Source organism: Lolium rigidum, chromosome 7 (assembly GCF_022539505.1).
Source record: "Lolium rigidum isolate FL_2022 chromosome 7, APGP_CSIRO_Lrig_0.1, whole genome shotgun sequence".
Lineage (NCBI taxonomy): Eukaryota > Viridiplantae > Streptophyta > Magnoliopsida > Poales > Poaceae > Lolium > Lolium rigidum.
Window position 1 is genome coordinate 4,660,753 of NC_061514.1, and position 18,121 is coordinate 4,678,873.

Here is an 18,121-nt window from a genome sequence, read left to right on the forward strand (position 1 = left end):
AAAAAATATTTAAATATTTAAATTTTTCTAAATTTTTCAATAAAAAAGAAAAAAAAACCAACCAGCAAAAAAGTAGGAGTACGAAAAGGAATCGTGCTGATGAGCGGTGGTCCGAAATCGCTGGCCGTGCGGGGCGTATTAAAGCATGTTTTTTTTTTGAGAGAAATTAAAGCATGTTGCTGGGCGATAACCTTCGCGCCACCGTACCTGCTTTGCCGTTGACGGGCCTTGGGCCTTGCTTCTCGCTTGAAGGTGGGCCGCCCTGATCTCTTGCCTCTTATTGGCCTGCTTCTCGGTCGTCAGGGACATACGTCCGCCTGCTCCGTCTACAAGGCCGCCAGATCTGCACAGCACCGCCGTGGACCCCGCGCCGCCCGACCTAGCAGCACCCTCGCGCCTTCGTCCTCACCTCCCAGAGCTGCATAGACCGCAGACCAGCGCCTCCTCGAGCAGCTTCACAACCTCGAACGGCGGTTCCTTCTCTGCCTTATCTCCGTCGACCAGTGCATCTCGACCAGCAACTTCAACCCCGGAGGTATGGTGTCCTCTGCCTTCTCTCCTTTCCCGTCTTTGCTATATTTTTGTTTTGTAATTGCATCAAGCGCAAGCGGTACATATCAATTCCCCATCTTTTATGCTTTGTTGTTTGCCATTGCATATTAGTCTTATTTTGTTAATCAATATTTGTTGTGGGCAGTGCTAGGTGTGTTGTGAGTCATTTGTTATCATCATGTGTGAAACAGTAATTGTTGTGGGCAGTGGTAGATGAATATTTTTTCTGAGTCATTTCTTTTCATCTCACTGTGAATCATATTTGCTCATTATTATCTCGAACTATGAAACAATGATTTTTTTAGATGGATGATTTGATAAGAAAGCGATGACAACTAATTGTGAAACCTGCTGGCCTAGCTGACGTATTGGGTACTTGACAACATTAGGTCATTGGATGTCTTGATCTGAGAATATGAGGTGGTGGTGTTTCCTCTGGTTTTGGTAGGTAGGGTTAGGTCGCGGTCATGGTCTGAGAATCTAATGCGGTGGTGCTATTTTTCGTCCTAACAAGGTTCTAAGGTTGCAGCGATCCTCACAAGGCAATGGAGGAGTTCCGACTCGAGCACGAGACTTTCTGTGACCAGGTTTGGCCTGCCCCCCTCTTTCACAAGTTCAATCTTATGTTGGGTAGGTAGATTGTAGAAATAGGTGTATAATTTATGTGCATAAGTGAATAATCTACCAGGGACACTTACACGGTCACCACACAATCTTAGTTTGGTCTTCAGTTATTTTCCGTATATGAACTCAGCCTTGCTGGCGTCATAGTTTATGGTGAAAACTGAGGAGCATGTTCACGACAATACCTTGACACTTAACCATCGGATTTGATATGCTTCATCGATCTTTTTTAGGGCCACAATGTTGTTCTATTAAACACAAATGAGCCTGGCAGCATTACAGTAACAAACTTCCGACTTCTGTTTGTGGTAAGTAACGATATAATTATTCTGTTTCAGTTGTTAGAACTTAGACCTAATTCTATTTGGCATGGACGTTTGTTATAGTTCAATATAAATTTGATATGCTATATCCTATATTTCCCTTCTTCATTTTAACAAATGGAATCCTTTTTGGCAGAGCAAGGCAACAAAATGTGTTGTCGACTTGGGTACCATCCCACTGACTGCAATTGAGGAGTTAAATGATGTAAGTCTGTTAGATTTATTCATCACTATTTCTTTCATAATTTTTTTTACTTTGGTGCATGTACACTTTTGAATGCCCGTGCGTTCATGTTTTTCTTGATGGTCATGTAAACATAATATAAAGGGAAATTCACGTGTATAGAAAGAAATAGCAACATAAATGTTGTTTCATTCGATTGTTGTGGTTAACAACGACCATGCTCCGTTTTGTGGTTCATTGGAAGTTTTCTCTTCCCCTCTTCTGCTCACCCGCTTGCCCTCAACTCGGTTGAGACTATGCCCCTTATCCTATTGCTTGTTCGACCCAGATACTCGTTGCCTAGTTATAAACATTAATACAGTACCAATAATTTTGAAAGTACACATTGCAACATTGATAATCTCACAACCATTCGGCATGGTAGCAGCAATCACCTCAGCTGTCCCCACACAACTTGTGGTGACAAATAATGTATTTAACATTAAAAGAGATCACAGGGACATAACCTATCATCAGCTGTAACTTTGATGTGCTTAAGACGTGTACTCGCTCGCAATTTAATTGCAAGCTACTCCCTCCGTCCCAAGATATTAGGCCTATAAGTTTAGTCAAAAGTCAAACCCTACTAAGTTTGACCAATATTTACGAAACAAACATCAACAACTACAATATTGAATAGACATATTTGAGAAAATATATACTTTTTGGTGAATCTATTGATATTGATTTAGTATTGTAGATATTCATATTTTTTTGTATAACTTGGTCAAACTTAGAAGATGTTGACTTTTGACCAAACTTATATGCCTTATATTCCGATTATACACATTACACAGAGGTGACTGAGGTCATCTCTCTCCATAGTTAGCACTAGCGCAAGTCACATCCATCTTGTTACAAAATCATTTCCGATAAAGCAGCCTATAACTCAAAAACTTAACAAATTTAAATAATTAAATAAGTGTAATCCCTAATAAAAGGGACTCCATATTATACAACTAGATGATACCCCGCATGTTGCTGCGGAAAATCTATCAAACATATTTGAAAGATACAAAAAAATTCAGATATATTATGGATATTCATGGAAGCAACACATTTCAACACACGTGCATAAATATAACATGCATCTGAAGTCTCATGTACCAAACTGAAGTGTACCGTACATTGGCTGCTTTGGAGAACCTTAAGTGTAACTTACACAGTTACACTGCTGTAAAAGGCTGCTTGGATGAAAAACTTTCCATTCAGATGAAGGAAATAAAAGTCACGAAGCACCTTCACAGACCCATCAAGGATAAAAAATCAAGCAGCCTAAATCATGCAAAACATTGAAGAGTAGCATCTTGCAACTATCAAGGATAGTCATTTCAGAAACAGTATATGTCTGTATAAATGAATATCAATATGCATAGTCGATTTTAGCAAAATAGATGTGATAACATTAAGAGACAGTTTGTACCGGAGCTTAAGAAGTGGATTGGCTTATTTGTTGTCATGGACACTTTTCAGAGATGAACAGAGCCTAGATAATTTATATGAAAAAAAATATCAGCATCAAGTGATAAAACTTTTCATACGTGCAGTAGCGGTACTGCTATGGATGGAGATGATACAATAAGAACCAAGAAATACGCATGGATTAGTGCTACTGATGTGGTATATTTTGATGGCTTTGTAGTGGCCACCAGGATTAGCTTAGGATAAGCATAATATGATCATCCGTAGATCACTGAACTACATATAGTTGGTTAAAAATCAGGTCATCAAACCAATAAGAGGAGATATGATAAAAAGAACACACTCAAAAGACATTTAGTTGGAGAACTGCCATGCATAGGCCAAGAGATGTGCTAGTACTGACCATGTGAAAGAAACTGATTTTGTTTGATCCGACCATATTGTAGAAACATCGGCGAATAGCCTTGTGTCAAGTTAGGTTGTGTCAATTCCAATCATCTAAATAATGTGAGGAGAAGGAAGAATGGGCACAAATATAATCAGAAGTTGGCAAATAAGATAATAAGGGCACTGATGTAGCCCTTGTGGTACTATTAAAAACTATTCAATATAAAACTCAGTTAGCCTCAAAACCAAGATCGATCAGGAAAAACTGAGCTAAGATGAGTATAAGCTAAAAGGATGATACATTACGGAGGTGCCACTGGGTCCTCGGTCCTCCTCTCCCCAAGTTCCAGAGGGATTATGAAAACACATGTGACGTTGTGACCCTTATATATATAGGTAAACTAACTGGTGCACCATGGTGCCTGGGCACCACGAATCATAAAAGGAAACCTGCACAACAAACTGGGAAGTGATTTGTCTCTGTTTCTGATAATTGGAAAGTGCATTCTCTCCCCTGCTGATATTTGGAAAGTTATTTTCTCTCCTTTATACACCTATGATGCAATCTGGCACCCACGATGTAATTGTGCGGTCATGATGTATGGTGCCTGGGCACCATGGTGCCCCAGTTGAGCTTCCTATATAGGTATATATATATATGTCTGTAGCCAAATAAGAAAATCCCATAACTCCATTTTGCCAGACACAAATCCTCTGCCATCGCTTTTGCCCAAATCAGGATTACTTTAGGTGAATAATGTTAGTGTAGCCGGCAACAGAGCACACTTGTGGCCGCAATGATTAATCACAATCGTCTGATTTGTTAGCCCCCATGCTTAATCGCTCACGCAAACGCATCAAGCTACCACTGCTGCCAATACAACACACGGTCCTTGAAATTCTCAGCGCTGAAGCTTGAAGCTGCGTGTGCCCTCTTCGAGCAGGAGCTGAATCGGATTCCGACGTGAATACATCCTGACGAAACGTAGGACCAAAAAGAACAGATGAGAGCCATTCAAACGGAAGCAGGGGCTGTGATTTTACATTTGCAAGGTTGTGCTAAATTGACCACAATAGAGGATTTGGTTCCCCAGTTGCCACTCCTCATCAGATCTAAACCATGTGCAGGTTTCTTGTGCATACCTCAAATGTTAGGTGATGTCCTAGAAGTCACACACTGGAGAAGGAGCTGTGCGGCGTCTGCAGGCACTACAGCCGATGATGGCCGGTGTCTCCTAGCTTTAGCGAGTAGACCGGGAAGCCAATAAATCCAAAGAAATCTTCAGGGAGCAAACAGAAAAGCCAATAAATCTAATGAATCGGGTGCAAGGGAAAATGTCGAGCGGATTCCCAACCAGAGCTGAACCTGCCAGATTGAGAAGATATAATGAGGGATCGAAAAAAAGGTGGAGAATTAGAAAAGGGAAGGGCTAGGTATCAGCGTGGAGGTAGCTGGCAGAGTTGGTGGCGCGAGCAGGCTGGTGTGCTTCATGCGGATGGCAGCATGGCCTGATTTTTAACCTGTAGGCGGCCTATGAGTTCCATCCAGCAGTTTCCACTTGTTAAATGCTGGAATTTATCAGATGTTTTCATGAGGATTTGTGAGGAGGCCCTTAGATCGTGGTGGGAACATTTGTGGCGAGAGGTCGGACGGTCACGGCCGAGGACTTAATGCCGGAGATTAAAGACCACCTGGCATACAAACAGGCTTCTTTTTCTAGAAGTATCCACATCGAGCGAGTCCAGCGTGTGGGCTAGCGAGTCGGCGAGCCCACGAAAGGACTTCTAGCTAACGTCATCCAGCCCACCTGTGAATAATAATATGATAGAAGCGACAAAGGGATGAGGAGCCAGGCGCAACCGCACGGTGCCAGACAAAGGGAGGTGACGTGGCTAAAGGAGAAGACAGAAAAATAGGGTAGTGGGGGATTCCTATTTAGAGATAAAAGATGTCAAATAGCTAGCAGTGGGTACTTTCTTCTCTCTATAACCCCTCCATAGCTCACACTATCATGGAAAGAGATGCTCCACATGGATGCTTGGGACACCATGTAAATATAAACATCACTGGGATGACTTAGTTTATTTAGTATCTTGTTTTAACGTCTGTCAAGAGTAGTAGGAGCACAGGGACAATCTATGGTGACTTAAATTGATTAACTCCCACAAATATATCTGCCAATAAATAAATAAATATTTAGTAAGAAGAGATCTTGCTATAGAATCAAATTTCAATGTGAATCGCTGTCCAGAACAATCTGCATTGGTGAAACATGATTACAGAAATATGCGTAGTGCTTAAGGGTATGCAAAAATGGTCCCACGGTTTCAGCCACTTTTTATTACTAGCTTGCAAGTGAGGATTGAATTTTTGAAAGGAAATGAACTAAAGCTCCCACTGGCCGGTTTCACAGTTTGTACAGTTTCAGTTTTTGCACACCCTTAGTAATGCGCTAATGCTCATGTGAAGAGGAAAATTGAAGAGACTCTATAAAAATTTGATCGAATACCGCATTTAAATCAGACATGTTATTCTGGCTTTACATTAGTAATCGGAGAAGGCAGAACAAGGTACATGAGCACATCCAGTAGATATATATACCTGATTGATGTTAATAAGATAATCAGTAAAACAACCAAATTAGTAGGGCAAACATGCAGATTTTCATGTAATATGATGTCAAACCTGCAGGTGCGCAGCAACATCTATTGTATATTTATTTATGTATATGCCATAATCCATTTCATCTATGAGCTCAGAAATGCATGTGGCCAAAGATGCCTTGTGTTCTCTTCTAAACTGGTGTCAATATTTGCTGGCCTAATGTAGGCCTCATCAAAAGGTCATCATTTTGTTGAAGCACAATAAAAAATTAGTTCAAAACCCAAACAGAACCACTTTGGATTTCGAGTGACACTTTTCTGGACTGTTCAGTTTTCACCCAACATAAAAAAATAATGGCCAAAGAAGTACATTTTGGAAATCTGACGCAGAAAGTTAAAAGGAACAGTTGGACTATGAATACTCATGTTACTGCACAACGACTACAATTATGAAAAGTGATAGCCAAGTAATAGTTGACAATGTTAAACTGGCAACATCATAAACCAAGAAGGATAATCAATAGGTTAATCTGAACTCCTTTATACATAATATATGTCCTAGCTCAGAATAACATTGCCATGATTTGTTTACAAGAAATTCCATGGCAACCTTGTTTTCGAACGTATGCTATCAATTAGAATATTCGAAGGTGGTGACAAACACGACGATTATGACTGATGTGGACGAGTTGAAGTTTCTCAAGCCGCTGCCCTGTTGCCTATTGCAAGGAATAGAAAGAAGAGAGAGAGAGAGAGCTTCACGCTTTATTTGTCGCCGCTGCTGCACCACGAGAGGTGAGGTGATATACGGACAAAATCAATAAACAACTCCTTTTTAAAACTCCTTGATATAAGCCATATAGTTTTTTGAGAAAAGTTCCAAAATATAAAGTATATTATGTTGCACCACTAGCTTGGAGTTTTTTTTTTTACGGATTTGGTTACGTTTCCTTATCTCATGCAAACTCCTCTATTTTCTCATGCCAATTAGTCAGGGGCAATCTCACCCAAAATTGGTGTAACTTTCCCTCCACGAGCTTTAATTCCCCTGCCAAAAACTATACAGCCTATATTTAGGAACGGAGGGAGTAGTAAAGATTGGGTGTATATTTATGATGTGGGCTAATCCCGGGGTTTGACCTGATCTTCAAGGATTTAAGGGATTGCGAAGGGGAATCATGGGTGAGATGGAAGAACGCGATGAACACGAAGGATACGAACTCACCCGCACACTAATCCGGTTGTCCTTGTTGGCCCGAACCACCAACTCAATAGAATTGCAATGGAAAAGACCAAAGGTAGAATTCCTTGCAAACGATTGCCAAATCCAAACAGAACTCTAAAGAGCAAAAGACCAAATGAAGATAGAGTTGCAAGCAAGAGATCTTCACTTAGTAGAGTTGCTAGAAAATGGAGAAGATTCAGATAGGGAGGAGACTTAAATGCAATAGATTCATAGATCTAAGGGTAGGGTTTTCCCAAGCTCAAGTCAAATCTCAATTTCAAGTCTAATCTGAGATATGGGCGACTAGGGGGGTATTTATAGTAACAAGGGGCGAAGGGGTAAATTACAAGGCACAAAGCCAGTTTAGATGTAAATTCGTTGCAGTTTGGCGTGGGAACCGGCGGCCGCGGGCTGTGCGCCAGAACGGGTGGGCGTGTGTACTTTTACCCTGATATATTTGGTGCATGACTGTCTTTATATATTAATTATTGCATAGGCTCCGTCAGAGGATTTAAAGAGGTTCTTGCCCCCAGACCGAAGTATTTTTCAAGTTACTGGTAAGTATGCACCCACGCATGTCCATCTCCTTTATTTTGAAATAACTTGTAATTATCTTATCTTGATGTTTTTTTTTTGGTTTAGGTCGTGATACGAGAGTCCTTGTGTTTGTTTTTGAATCTAAGAACAAGGACATGGTATGTGTATCCTACTCCATTTAAACTTATCTTATACTATATTCTTCATTGACTATGCTATTCTTATTCTTGATTTGTCAAGGACATAGAAATGAAGTAAATGTAAATATCCTATATCTTAAAGGTACCAAATCAGCTAGTGCTGGTCTTCGTGACCACTCCATGTTCCCGATATCTGTAGGATGCTTGACGTGTATATTGACATCTTGACTCCAGGGTCCCACTGCCAATTTGTTGTTATATCAATACAAGAACTTCATATATAATAAGTGTAGTTCTTGTTCTTCGGGTTCAACAGGAAGTGTAAAACTGCACACCCTCAAATGTTGCATAATTTGTTACAAATACCTCATAGTAGAATTTTTCTTGCGTTTCTTCCTATGTTCCTCTTGTTCCTTTTTATTGTTCATATCTTCATAAAAAATCTAAGTTTTTACACAACAATTTACTTATCAGCTTAATACGTTGATCACTAATTTATTGATATTACTTATGATTATTTTTTCTGTAGAAGAATATGATTGAATATTTGAAGAAGTGCATTAAACATGTTCATTTGGGACATATTTATCCATTTTCTTCCAAGCCACCTGCTGATAAGGTACCTAGTCAAGCTATGCTGCGGCTTCTCAGAGAATATCACCGTCTATTCCAGAAATGGTTTGCCCATTCGCCAAGCACACATTTTAATGCTCAAGTTCATTTGCAAAACAAATGGTGGAGGGTCTCTAAAGTAAACTCTGATTATGCACTATGCCAAACTTATCCTGCTTGGCTAATTGTCCCTAACAAGATAAGGTAAGGTGCTTATGTGCTATGCTATTTTTTTCTCTCTCTTTTAGACACATGTTCAATTAATTACGTTTTATTTTGTATCAATTATTAGTGATGAAAGTCTTTGGGTAGCTTCTACTTACCGGAAGTGTAGTCGTTTGCCTGCTATTTCATGGTTTGATCCTGGTATGTCAGTTTTTATTTTATCTTCGCCAATATTGTCTTTTAGTTTGAACTCAGTCATGTGTAATTTAGTATTCGGCAAGGTTCAAAAAAGCGCTAAGCGCTAAGCTGAGCAGCGAGGCACATCTTAGCTTAACTACAGCTTAAGTGCCTATGCGCACTTTAAGCACTTTTCAGAAAAAGGGAGGAAAAGAGGATTTCTGGGCATACTTAAGCCTAAAATAGCAAACGTCAAGGAACTATCTAGCACAAGAAAAATCTAAGTACAATTAAATCAAATGGCCAACAATGCACGCACGACAACATATATAGGCAGTAAGCACACACTCCACACACTCGTACAAGAACACAGCTGAGCACAACCACACAACCTGGCAACATGCCAGCAACACACACACACACACACACACGACAACAAGCGTGGAGACCCACAATACCAGCAGCACATGGGGTACATGTGCCTAGGTCAAGGGTGGATAGGAAGCACTCGAGCCGGAAGAGACGAGGATGAGCGAGAGGTCAGCGCCTCGGTAGGGAGGGAATGAGCTGGAGGTGGCGCACAAGATGGAGGTGAGGAGCTCCATCGGTGCTAAAGATGGAGGAGACGAGGCGCGCCACCAAGCTCTCTCCCTTGTCTCAGGTGGGTCTTAGGTGGTCAGGAGTCGGACCCAATGAAATTTCTTAGCCCGATGTGCTCATTCCTTCTATTCTTTCCTCCAATGAGGCCCAATTTTCCTTCTGACGCTGTTCTCCGACGCGCAACCACTGGTTTTTTCCCGCTTAGCTCCACCTACGAGCTGCCAATTCCTAGGTGCTCTGTCTAGTTTCGCCTAGCAAACAATGGGTCGCTCATGCCAAAAGCGAGGTGCAAGGCCGTTACTCAGTGGGCAAGCGCGCGTAGACACACACTTACCCCATGCCTAATCTCCTAGCTCTCTCAAAGTGGACGTATACGACAGTGAAGTCGTCATATGTCGGAGTCGAGCTTTGTACACCACCTTACCCATGCCCAGCCTCGCCCTTCGTTGAACACGACGTCTCGCGCCGTGCGCACAAGCTGTCTTTGGGTCGAGGATGCGGTAGGCCTTCGCACCCTCCGAGTAGCCAATGAACACTCCCGGAGTGCTCCTATCGTCGAGCTTGCCCACGTTGGCGAGCTCCTTGGCGAATGCGAGGTAGCCAAAAACCCACAAGTGGGAGACTGCCGGCTTTCGCCCATACCAGGCCTCGTACGCCGTCCTGCCATCGAGAGCCATGGTAGGCGAGCGGTTGAGGATGTAGACGGCCGTTAGCACCGCCTCTCCCCAGAAAACAGCCGGCATCCCTCTCTGCTTGAGGAGGGCCCTAGCCATCCCCATGGTTGCGCTGCTCGAAGACGCCGTTTTGCTGCGGGCTGTATGGCGCGTAGTGGCGCTGGATGCCTTCATCAACACAATACGCGAATTCAGCCGCTGTGAACTCGCCGCCGTTGTCGGTACGTACCACGCGCAGCTTGCGGCTGCACTCCGCCTCCGCAGCAACCTGCGCACGCCTGATGGCGTCCGCTGCCTCTCCCTTGCTGCCGAGGAGCACCACCCTCATGTAGCGAGAGTGGTTGTTGAGGAGTAGCAGGAAGTAGCGTCGTCCTCCTGGTGTGGCCGGTGTCATCGGGCCGCACAAGTCCCCGTGCACGAGTTCGAGCTTCTCCTTGGCTCTCTGAAGCTCGCCTGCTGGGGAAAGGGGTGTCGCCTCTGCTTCGTCAATACGTAGATTTCGCAGCTCTACATGGTCAAGGCACGGCAGGCCTCACACCATCTCCTTGGTACTAAGCTGCTTCAGGGCCTCGAAGTGAAGGTGCCCGAAGCGCTCGTGCCACTGCTACGCCTCGTCCCGACGAGAAACGAGACTGAGGGGTTGTGCCACCTGCACATCAAGCACGTAGAGCCAATTTTTGCCTCTGGTTACCTTGGCAAGAAGGTGACGGTGGCGATCCCAGATGCGCAGGATCCCGTGCTCGATCAGCACGTGCGAGCCGTTCTCATCCAGCTGTCCTAGGCTGATGATGGAGTTCCTCAACGTGGGGATGTAGTAGACACCCTGAATCGCCACGGCGGAGGCATCCCCAAACTTGACGGAGCCTCGCACATCGGAGTCGAGCTCAGCGAAGAACTCCTATCGGCCGGTCATGTGATGGGTGGCACCGGTGTTGAGGCACCACCCGCCGGTCTTGTCGCCGCCGGAGCCGTCGCCGAGAAGGGCGTGAGCCTTTGGCTCGTCAAGGTGGATGAGAGCCGCTGCGGTCGGTGCCGCTGGGGTAGCTCGATGCTTGCGTGCACCATGAACAGAGCCGGCTCCTCCTCCCCTGCCCGGGGGCCTGGCCGTGCAGTGGTTGTCGACACTCCTTGGCCCAATCGCCAGGCCGGCCACAGATGTGGCAGGTGTCGTCTTGTGCTGGCTTGGGCCTGCCGGCGGCGCCTCCACGGGCACCACCTTGCGCCCTGGCCTGGCCGTCTTTGCGTGCCTTGCGTGGCTTGCCAGGCCCGCGCCCGCCCATCGTGGAAGAGGACTCCCCCTTCCTATCACTGTAGCCAGCATCCCACTCCTCCCGAGTGAGAAGTAGCTTCCCGCTAGTGGTGATGGGCCCTGCGAGAGGCTGCGGCTTGTCGGTGTCGATAACCTTGAGGCGACCTATCGCCTCCTCGATTGACATCGTGGAGAGGTCCAATAGAGACTCGATTCGACAGCTCTCTCCCCGTCGTAGGTGTCATCGCTGAATAAGACGGAGAGCAAAGTAATCAACGTCCTCACCTGGCTTAAAGGCTAGGTTTTCCCACTCCTTGCGAAGTGCCTGCACTGTGGACTTGCGGGCACGGTCGCTGCCGATGCGTGCCGCAGCGATGGCGTCCCAAGCCTCCTTGGCAGTCCTTGGAAAGCGAGAACTGCATCTCGGGCGGGACTGCAGCGATGTGGGCATCCAGCGCCCGTCGATCCTCATGGTGGTCGACATCGCCGTACTGGACCGCCTCCCACATGTGCCGTACTTGGAGCCTGATCCTCATGACCGCGGCCCACTCGACTTAGTTGGCTTTGGTGAGGGTAGGCCACCCAGCACCGGGACCGACGTCCCTGACCACACTCCGGACCCCATAGAGGCCGCGGTCTTGGTCGTCCTAGCGGTCGCCGGCGCGCGCGCCTCCTTCGGGAGCGCCACCGCCGTGCGCGCCTCCTTCGGGAGCGCCACCGCTGTGCGCGGGGGCATGCTCGGCTGCCCACTGCGCCGCCCGCTCTTGCGCTGCAGCGTTTGCATCGGTGTTGCCGTCAGCAGAAGCAGCGCTAGCGCCGCGCAATACCTCAACCCCCGCTGCCGCATGTGCTGCCTCCGCTGCTGCTGCTGCTTCGACCTCCGCTCTGGCTGCTGCAGCCACTCGTTCACGCTCCTCTGCCGCGGCGCGATCGGCCTCCTGCCGACGCCGCCTGCTGGAGGTAGCCGTGTGCTGAGAGTGGCCGTCGGACATGGCTCGTTGCTGGGGGGGGGGGGGAGAGCTGCTTCTGACGAGCTGCTGCTCGACAACCCGGGGGGAGGGAAGTAACCAGGGGCTGCCGGAGTTGCTGCTGCTGGCCAGGGCTGCTCTGTTCCCTGTGAGGGGATTGAGCAGGAAACGCTCAGGCTGCAAGGTATCCTTGCTCTGGTACCACTTGATAGCTTTTTCAAGCTTACTCTCATTGAGAGAGGATGACACTAGGAGAGTTGGAGCAATTTTTGTTGGTTTTATTTCTCACACATCTCACACAATGCCATGCCCAACCTGAGGGTTGGGGATACAAATATATAGCTGCTAGCCAGCCACGAATATGCTAAAGAACTAGTCTAAGATGCTAGTCTAACTGCCAGTTCTTGATGCTCCTAAAAGCAGTCAAGGGTGATATCCTATCCTAACAGCCAATCCTTCACATGGATCTGTGTGTGTGCTGCAGCCAGTCCTTCACAAGGACCATGTGCAGCAGCATCTCCACACAGGCAATAATGCAGAGACTTATCCAACACCTTGAACAGATGAGGTGCGACACCCAGCCAAGGTGTGGCTGCTGCACGGCAAGAGCAGGGAAAAAATAGAGGGGAATAGGTGGGATAATTTTCTGCTTGTTTTACTGATTGGGAGTGCTAGTCATTATAAAGTCAGCTTACAAATTGGAGGCTAAGCCGAACTAACAACTTAAGGAAATAACTAACTTGAGATTCAAGCAATATCTCTAAGAGATCTAAACTGATTTGAGGAACAACTAGGATACATATCCCTTCATGTAAAAAAAAAGGGATACATATCCCTTTAATTCTCTGCCATGAACCTTTCCCTGGTAGCCTTTCTGTGCCTCCTGTAGGTCTGACCCCACATAACATTAAGCTATGCGTGTTTTGGTGGTGAAAACTGCCCGTATAACAGTGGTAAGAAAATGAGTTGTGGGCATCAGATTCGAGCTACCATTTGGTTTTAGTTGTCTTGAATAATATGCCAGAAAGTCTTAAAACTTGTTTACATCACAGGGTCTGGAGCTGCTCTGGCAAGGTCATCTCAGCTCAAGACACAGAATCTTGCAAAGTGAGTTTATATCCATGTAAATATATTTGGCATATACGATAAGTTTTGAATGTTGGTTATCTAAGCTTCTTATTTACATCGATAGGATGGAGGAACTTTTGTGTGCTCTTGGCACCCCAAGTATTCACCACACTGACCGGCCAAGGTAAACAAAATATGTCTCTCTTATACCTATCAGTTACATACACGACATTGCTCAAACTTCTAAAACCTTTTTGATTTTTTGTACCTACCGATTATAAACAGTTTCTTAATCTTTAACTTACGTTTATTTGCTTGCAATGTAAACAGGAAATTATACATAGTTGATGTTCGACCAATAGTCAACAATGTTGCAAATATGTCCATCAGTGGTGGCTCAGAGTTATCTTATAACTACGCACATACTGAGGTAATAATATGTGTACAGATTGGCTAGTGCCTAGTGTATATTTCACATAGCATTGCTTTGTACTTTGTTTCATCTATTTATGTGAATGGTGGAACAGGTTTTCTATTCTGGATTAGACGATATCCATGTGATGAAAGATAGTTTTCGTGGCCTTCGGGAGTATATGAATGCTTATGACTATATCTCATCAAATGGAGCCACTTTAGATCAAGTAAGTCTATGGTTTGCCTAAAAATTGACAACCACTTCTAGATATTTATGTGTTTCTCTTGTACGGTGTAAGATTAGAATAGCATTGAATAATGAATGGGAGGGGTGTACTACAATTAAAATAAACAAAAATTCTTCTGAAAATTATAGAGTCACATATATTTGGGAATGGATGGGGCATTTGACTTTGTCGTACTAAAATGTTTGCGAGTTTGTCAAGCACCATTGCTAAGAAAAAAGTAGACTGACTACTTATTTTTTCTTTTTCCAGGGAGATCCTATATCATCCTGGGTTACACAAACCTCAAAAAGTATGGCAGATATTTCCAAGCTGCAGAAATGGCTAAGTCATATTCAGAATATCCTGGTTAATGCTTCATATATCACAAGAAAGATTACTGGCGAATCAGCCTCGGTTCTTGTACACTGCAGGTCTTTTTACAATTTACAAATCTCTATTTTTGCTAGACTTTTTATTTGAATTGAATCATGGAGAACTCCTCTAAGCACCTATTAGTCAGGCTACACCACAGCCTCGTTACATTCTGGAGTAACTTGATAGCTTGCTTTATTCAATTGTTTTTGCACTCTAGATTCTATAAGCATTATTAAATAGGCTACCTGAGATGTGCATATTTGAATTTTTATTTATGATCTACCCTAAGTTTTAACTACAAAGTGTTGGGCTTTCTTAATCAGAAAAGTAAAAAAATTGTACCTTTTATTCTTATCATGTGTTACTTTTGGGTATACAGTAATGATGGAACCACCTTGAGAGGCTGCAGCGTATTTGTCTTCGACATTTCCCTTATTAGTGGAGACAAACTTACCACTCCTTTCTCAGTAGGTGTAGCTCATTTATTTATAATCTATAGATGGGATTGCATGTCAATGCCACCGAAATGGTTGAACTATACCTAGTTGGCTCCACATTGGTCCTTATATTGTTGTGTGAAACCTGGCCTCCATAACAATATGATCCTACTCCAGCTGGAAACATTGCTTACTTATGTCTTGATTTTAGCCATGCCCTTTGTTATTACGACGGTTGGACTATTTTATTCATTTACAAGTGCACTAATTTCATTTTTTTCATACTTGTTTTATTGTTTGGCAAATGGGTGGGTGTCTTATATTATTTGGAACATTTATTTTTGTCATTAGTTTTATGTCTGATACTGTTTTTATTTGTTATGCTTTTGCAGCGATGGATCGGATGGTACAAGTCAGTTAGTTGGTCTTTCTTGCCTACTTCTAGATCCCTATTATAGAACATTCAGTGGATTCCAGGTACAAAGTGTAGATGCTAGGAATGTTTAAACTGTAATTGCTGACAAAACAGTTTAAATTTGAATCGTCTTGCTACAGTATTCTTGGAACAAACCCCTCACTGAGAGTGCTCCGATCGTTAAGCCTTTCGTGTGGGTTGGAACTTTTTATATTGAGTTTAACATTTAATTCATGTTTGTCTATCTATTTACTCAAAAATTATTTTTTGTTTTTGTTTTGGCACCATGCAACTCTGCATCGAAATTAATTTTAATACATTCAGGATGTTTAATACTTGATATTGCGTATTTGCTATTTTATTTTAGTTTTGCCACTTCAATAGTGTAATCAGTATTTGTCACATCATAATACAGTTTATGGCTTAGTTACGAATATATACAATAATCTCACCACATTATTTAGGCACTTGTGGAAAAAGATTGGCTAGCTTTTGGCCATAAATTTGCAGCAAGAATGGGTGTCCCGACTATGACGGCCGGAGAAGGGTGGCCAAATTTCAAGCTGCCGTGGCATGGTGACAGTTCAGTTCACTCCGAAGAGAGTTCACCTATAATCTTGCAGGTAGCCTAGTGCTATTTTTTTCTTGATGCATTTTATATTCTGATGTATAAGAGTTGCCCTTGCACGTCTATGAAATACTCCTGGTTGATGCTACCAACTGGTGCCATAAAAAATATATGATATGTTGATTTCTTTTTTTTTTCAGTGGCTAGAATGTATTGCTCATTTGATATGCATGTACCCATGTGCATTTGAGTTCTCATCTGTAAGTCTTATTTCTTTCCTTCTGCAACTGCTTGGTGTGCTGAGATTAAGCCTCTTGATGTATATTAGTAACCTGAATTGTTTTGCCTGCAGAAATTCCTTGTTGATTTTATGGATGCTATTTTATCATGCCGCTTTGGTAACTTCCTCTGCAATAGGTATTTAATCTACGAACCCATTTACCTCATTTTCTCCTGATATTTTTTTTTAAATATCTAATTTCTGGCCTAAAATGAAGTGAGTGGGAAAGGGAGCAAGCTGATGTTGCCTCATGTCCTTGCATTTGGAAGTTTTTGGCTGACCTCCGGGCTTCCGACACCTTGCATGAGCACCGGAACCCATTCTATGACCCAGAGAAGCATAATGGTCCTATCGTCCCCCCGGCTCCAGCTCTCGCTCCGACTCTATGGCCACAATTCTATTTGAGATGGTCTTGTCCTTTGGAATCACATTGTGGTGGTGGTGGATACCACGAATTAGTCAAGGTGCTTTCTATATTCTGATGTCCATTTTGCCCTGTTTAATTTTATCCTTCATTGTCATGATTTTGAAATAGCTCTATATGCTTTTGTTTTGTCCACAGGCAAAAATGGCAACTCAGCCGCGAAGAGAGTCTCAAAGCTTACCAGCAGATGAGAATCAGCCTGTAAAGGGAAGGCCAATACGTATCGTAGGTTCCAATGCCAGGAAGCTTTAGATCAGTATTGTCTCCTCGGTGGTAGTAGTAAGAGGGATGGTACCGAAGTTTAAACATTCTAAATGTACTCCTTCGGTTCAATAAAGGAAATCTCAACTTCAAATCTTCGGTTTGAAGACAAAGATAAGACATTGGAAAGATAGCCAAATTTGTTTGTTTGGTTTAAGGGATAAGAAATGGATATGTTATTATGGTGACTTTTTTTTGCATTGCATCACGGTTTTCAATTAAGGGGACTTCACAAAATATATGAAAAATACCCCAAAACTTATTTTGGCACTTCAAAAAGGCCCCGAAATTTGTTTGTTTGGTTTTAAGAGATAAGAAATGGATATGTTATTATGGTGACTTTTTTTTTTTGCATTGCATCAGTGTTTTCAATTAAGGGGCACTTCACAAAATATATGAAAAATACCCCAAAACTTATTTTGGCACTTAAAAAGGCCCCCAAAGTTAAGTTGACACTTCAAAAGATGTCCAATATACCGATGTCTCTCAAAGTTTCAGAGGCACTTTTTCAAAGGAAAATTCTTCTCATCGGTAGACCACCGATCGCTTGAACGCGCCTATTGGTGAGCCCTCCAGAGAGATCCAGATCCTCATATCTGTAAACCAGCGATTTTGACAAAAATAACCTATTTCTGAAAGGAAAGCACAAAATGACTCTCTGGTCAAACTATTTTACTGGACTAACTTTTTTATTTGGCGTCCTTGCCATCGGCGCCACACTTCACTGTGTGATGCTCATACAAACGACGCCACACATCCATGCCGATGTGGCGTGGTCGACGCTGCGCGCCGTTGACCAGCCGACGTGGTAGGCATGTGTGGCGCCCTTCGGAACGGCGCCACACATCCACAAGTGTGGCACCTGCGCCCGCCCCAGCTCGACCCTCTTCTTTCTCCCCTCTTCTCTTTTCTCTGCTTGCTTGGAACCGCCGCCGTCGGCCGCCTCTTCTCCACCCCCACCACCAAATCCACCAAGGATTCATTAGATCTGGCCGGCCAAGTTCTTCCCCATCCATTCCTCAAGGTATTCCTCTTCGATTCTCTTCGATTCATCCACTAATTTCATAGATTTTGCTAGATTTGGACATGAACCCTAGACATGAAATTTTTTGTTCGTGGAATCTACATTGTACTCTATGCGTTGAAATTGATAGTCTCATGTATGCATGT

General features: G+C 43.7%; 1 protein-coding gene across 3 annotated transcripts; it reads left to right on the forward strand.

The window, feature by feature from the left end:
* Positions 1–379: 379 nt before the first annotated feature.
* LOC124676765 (phosphatidylinositol-3-phosphatase myotubularin-1-like) lies at positions 380–17,127 on the forward strand. Of its 3 annotated transcripts, none has more exons than XM_047212794.1 (19): positions 380–535; positions 1,067–1,139; positions 1,410–1,484; positions 1,636–1,704; positions 7,857–7,917; positions 8,003–8,055; positions 8,567–8,853; positions 8,942–9,015; positions 13,535–13,589; positions 13,675–13,734; positions 13,881–13,980; positions 14,078–14,191; positions 14,462–14,622; positions 15,396–15,480; positions 15,883–16,041; positions 16,187–16,246; positions 16,339–16,403; positions 16,484–16,730; positions 16,802–17,127. In XM_047212794.1, the coding sequence occupies exons 2-19, from the start codon at positions 1,098–1,100 to the stop codon at positions 16,940–16,942; spliced, it is 1,908 nt and encodes a 635-aa protein (XP_047068750.1). In that variant the 5' UTR covers positions 380–535; positions 1,067–1,097; the 3' UTR covers positions 16,943–17,127. The 3 variants fall into 3 exon arrangements, with proteins under 3 accessions (XP_047068750.1, XP_047068752.1, XP_047068751.1); XM_047212796.1 differs by having other exon boundaries at positions 16,829–17,127; XM_047212795.1 differs by having other exon boundaries at positions 1,082–1,139.
* The last annotated feature ends 994 nt before the right edge of the window (positions 17,128–18,121 follow it).

What these genes read in the sequence shown, in the direction of transcription:
- LOC124676765 (XM_047212794.1), top strand. Translation starts at nt 1,098, where the DNA reads ATGGAGGAGTTCCGACTCGAGCACGAGACTTTCTGTGACCAG. An exon ending in ACTTCCGACTTCTGTTTGTG is followed by an intron (nt 1,485 to 1,635) that starts GTAAGTAACGAT and finishes CCTTTTTGGCAG; the next exon opens with AGCAAGGCAACAAAATGTGT. An exon ending in CAATTGAGGAGTTAAATGAT is followed by an intron (nt 1,705 to 7,856) that starts GTAAGTCTGTTA and finishes ATTATTGCATAG; the next exon opens with GCTCCGTCAGAGGATTTAAA.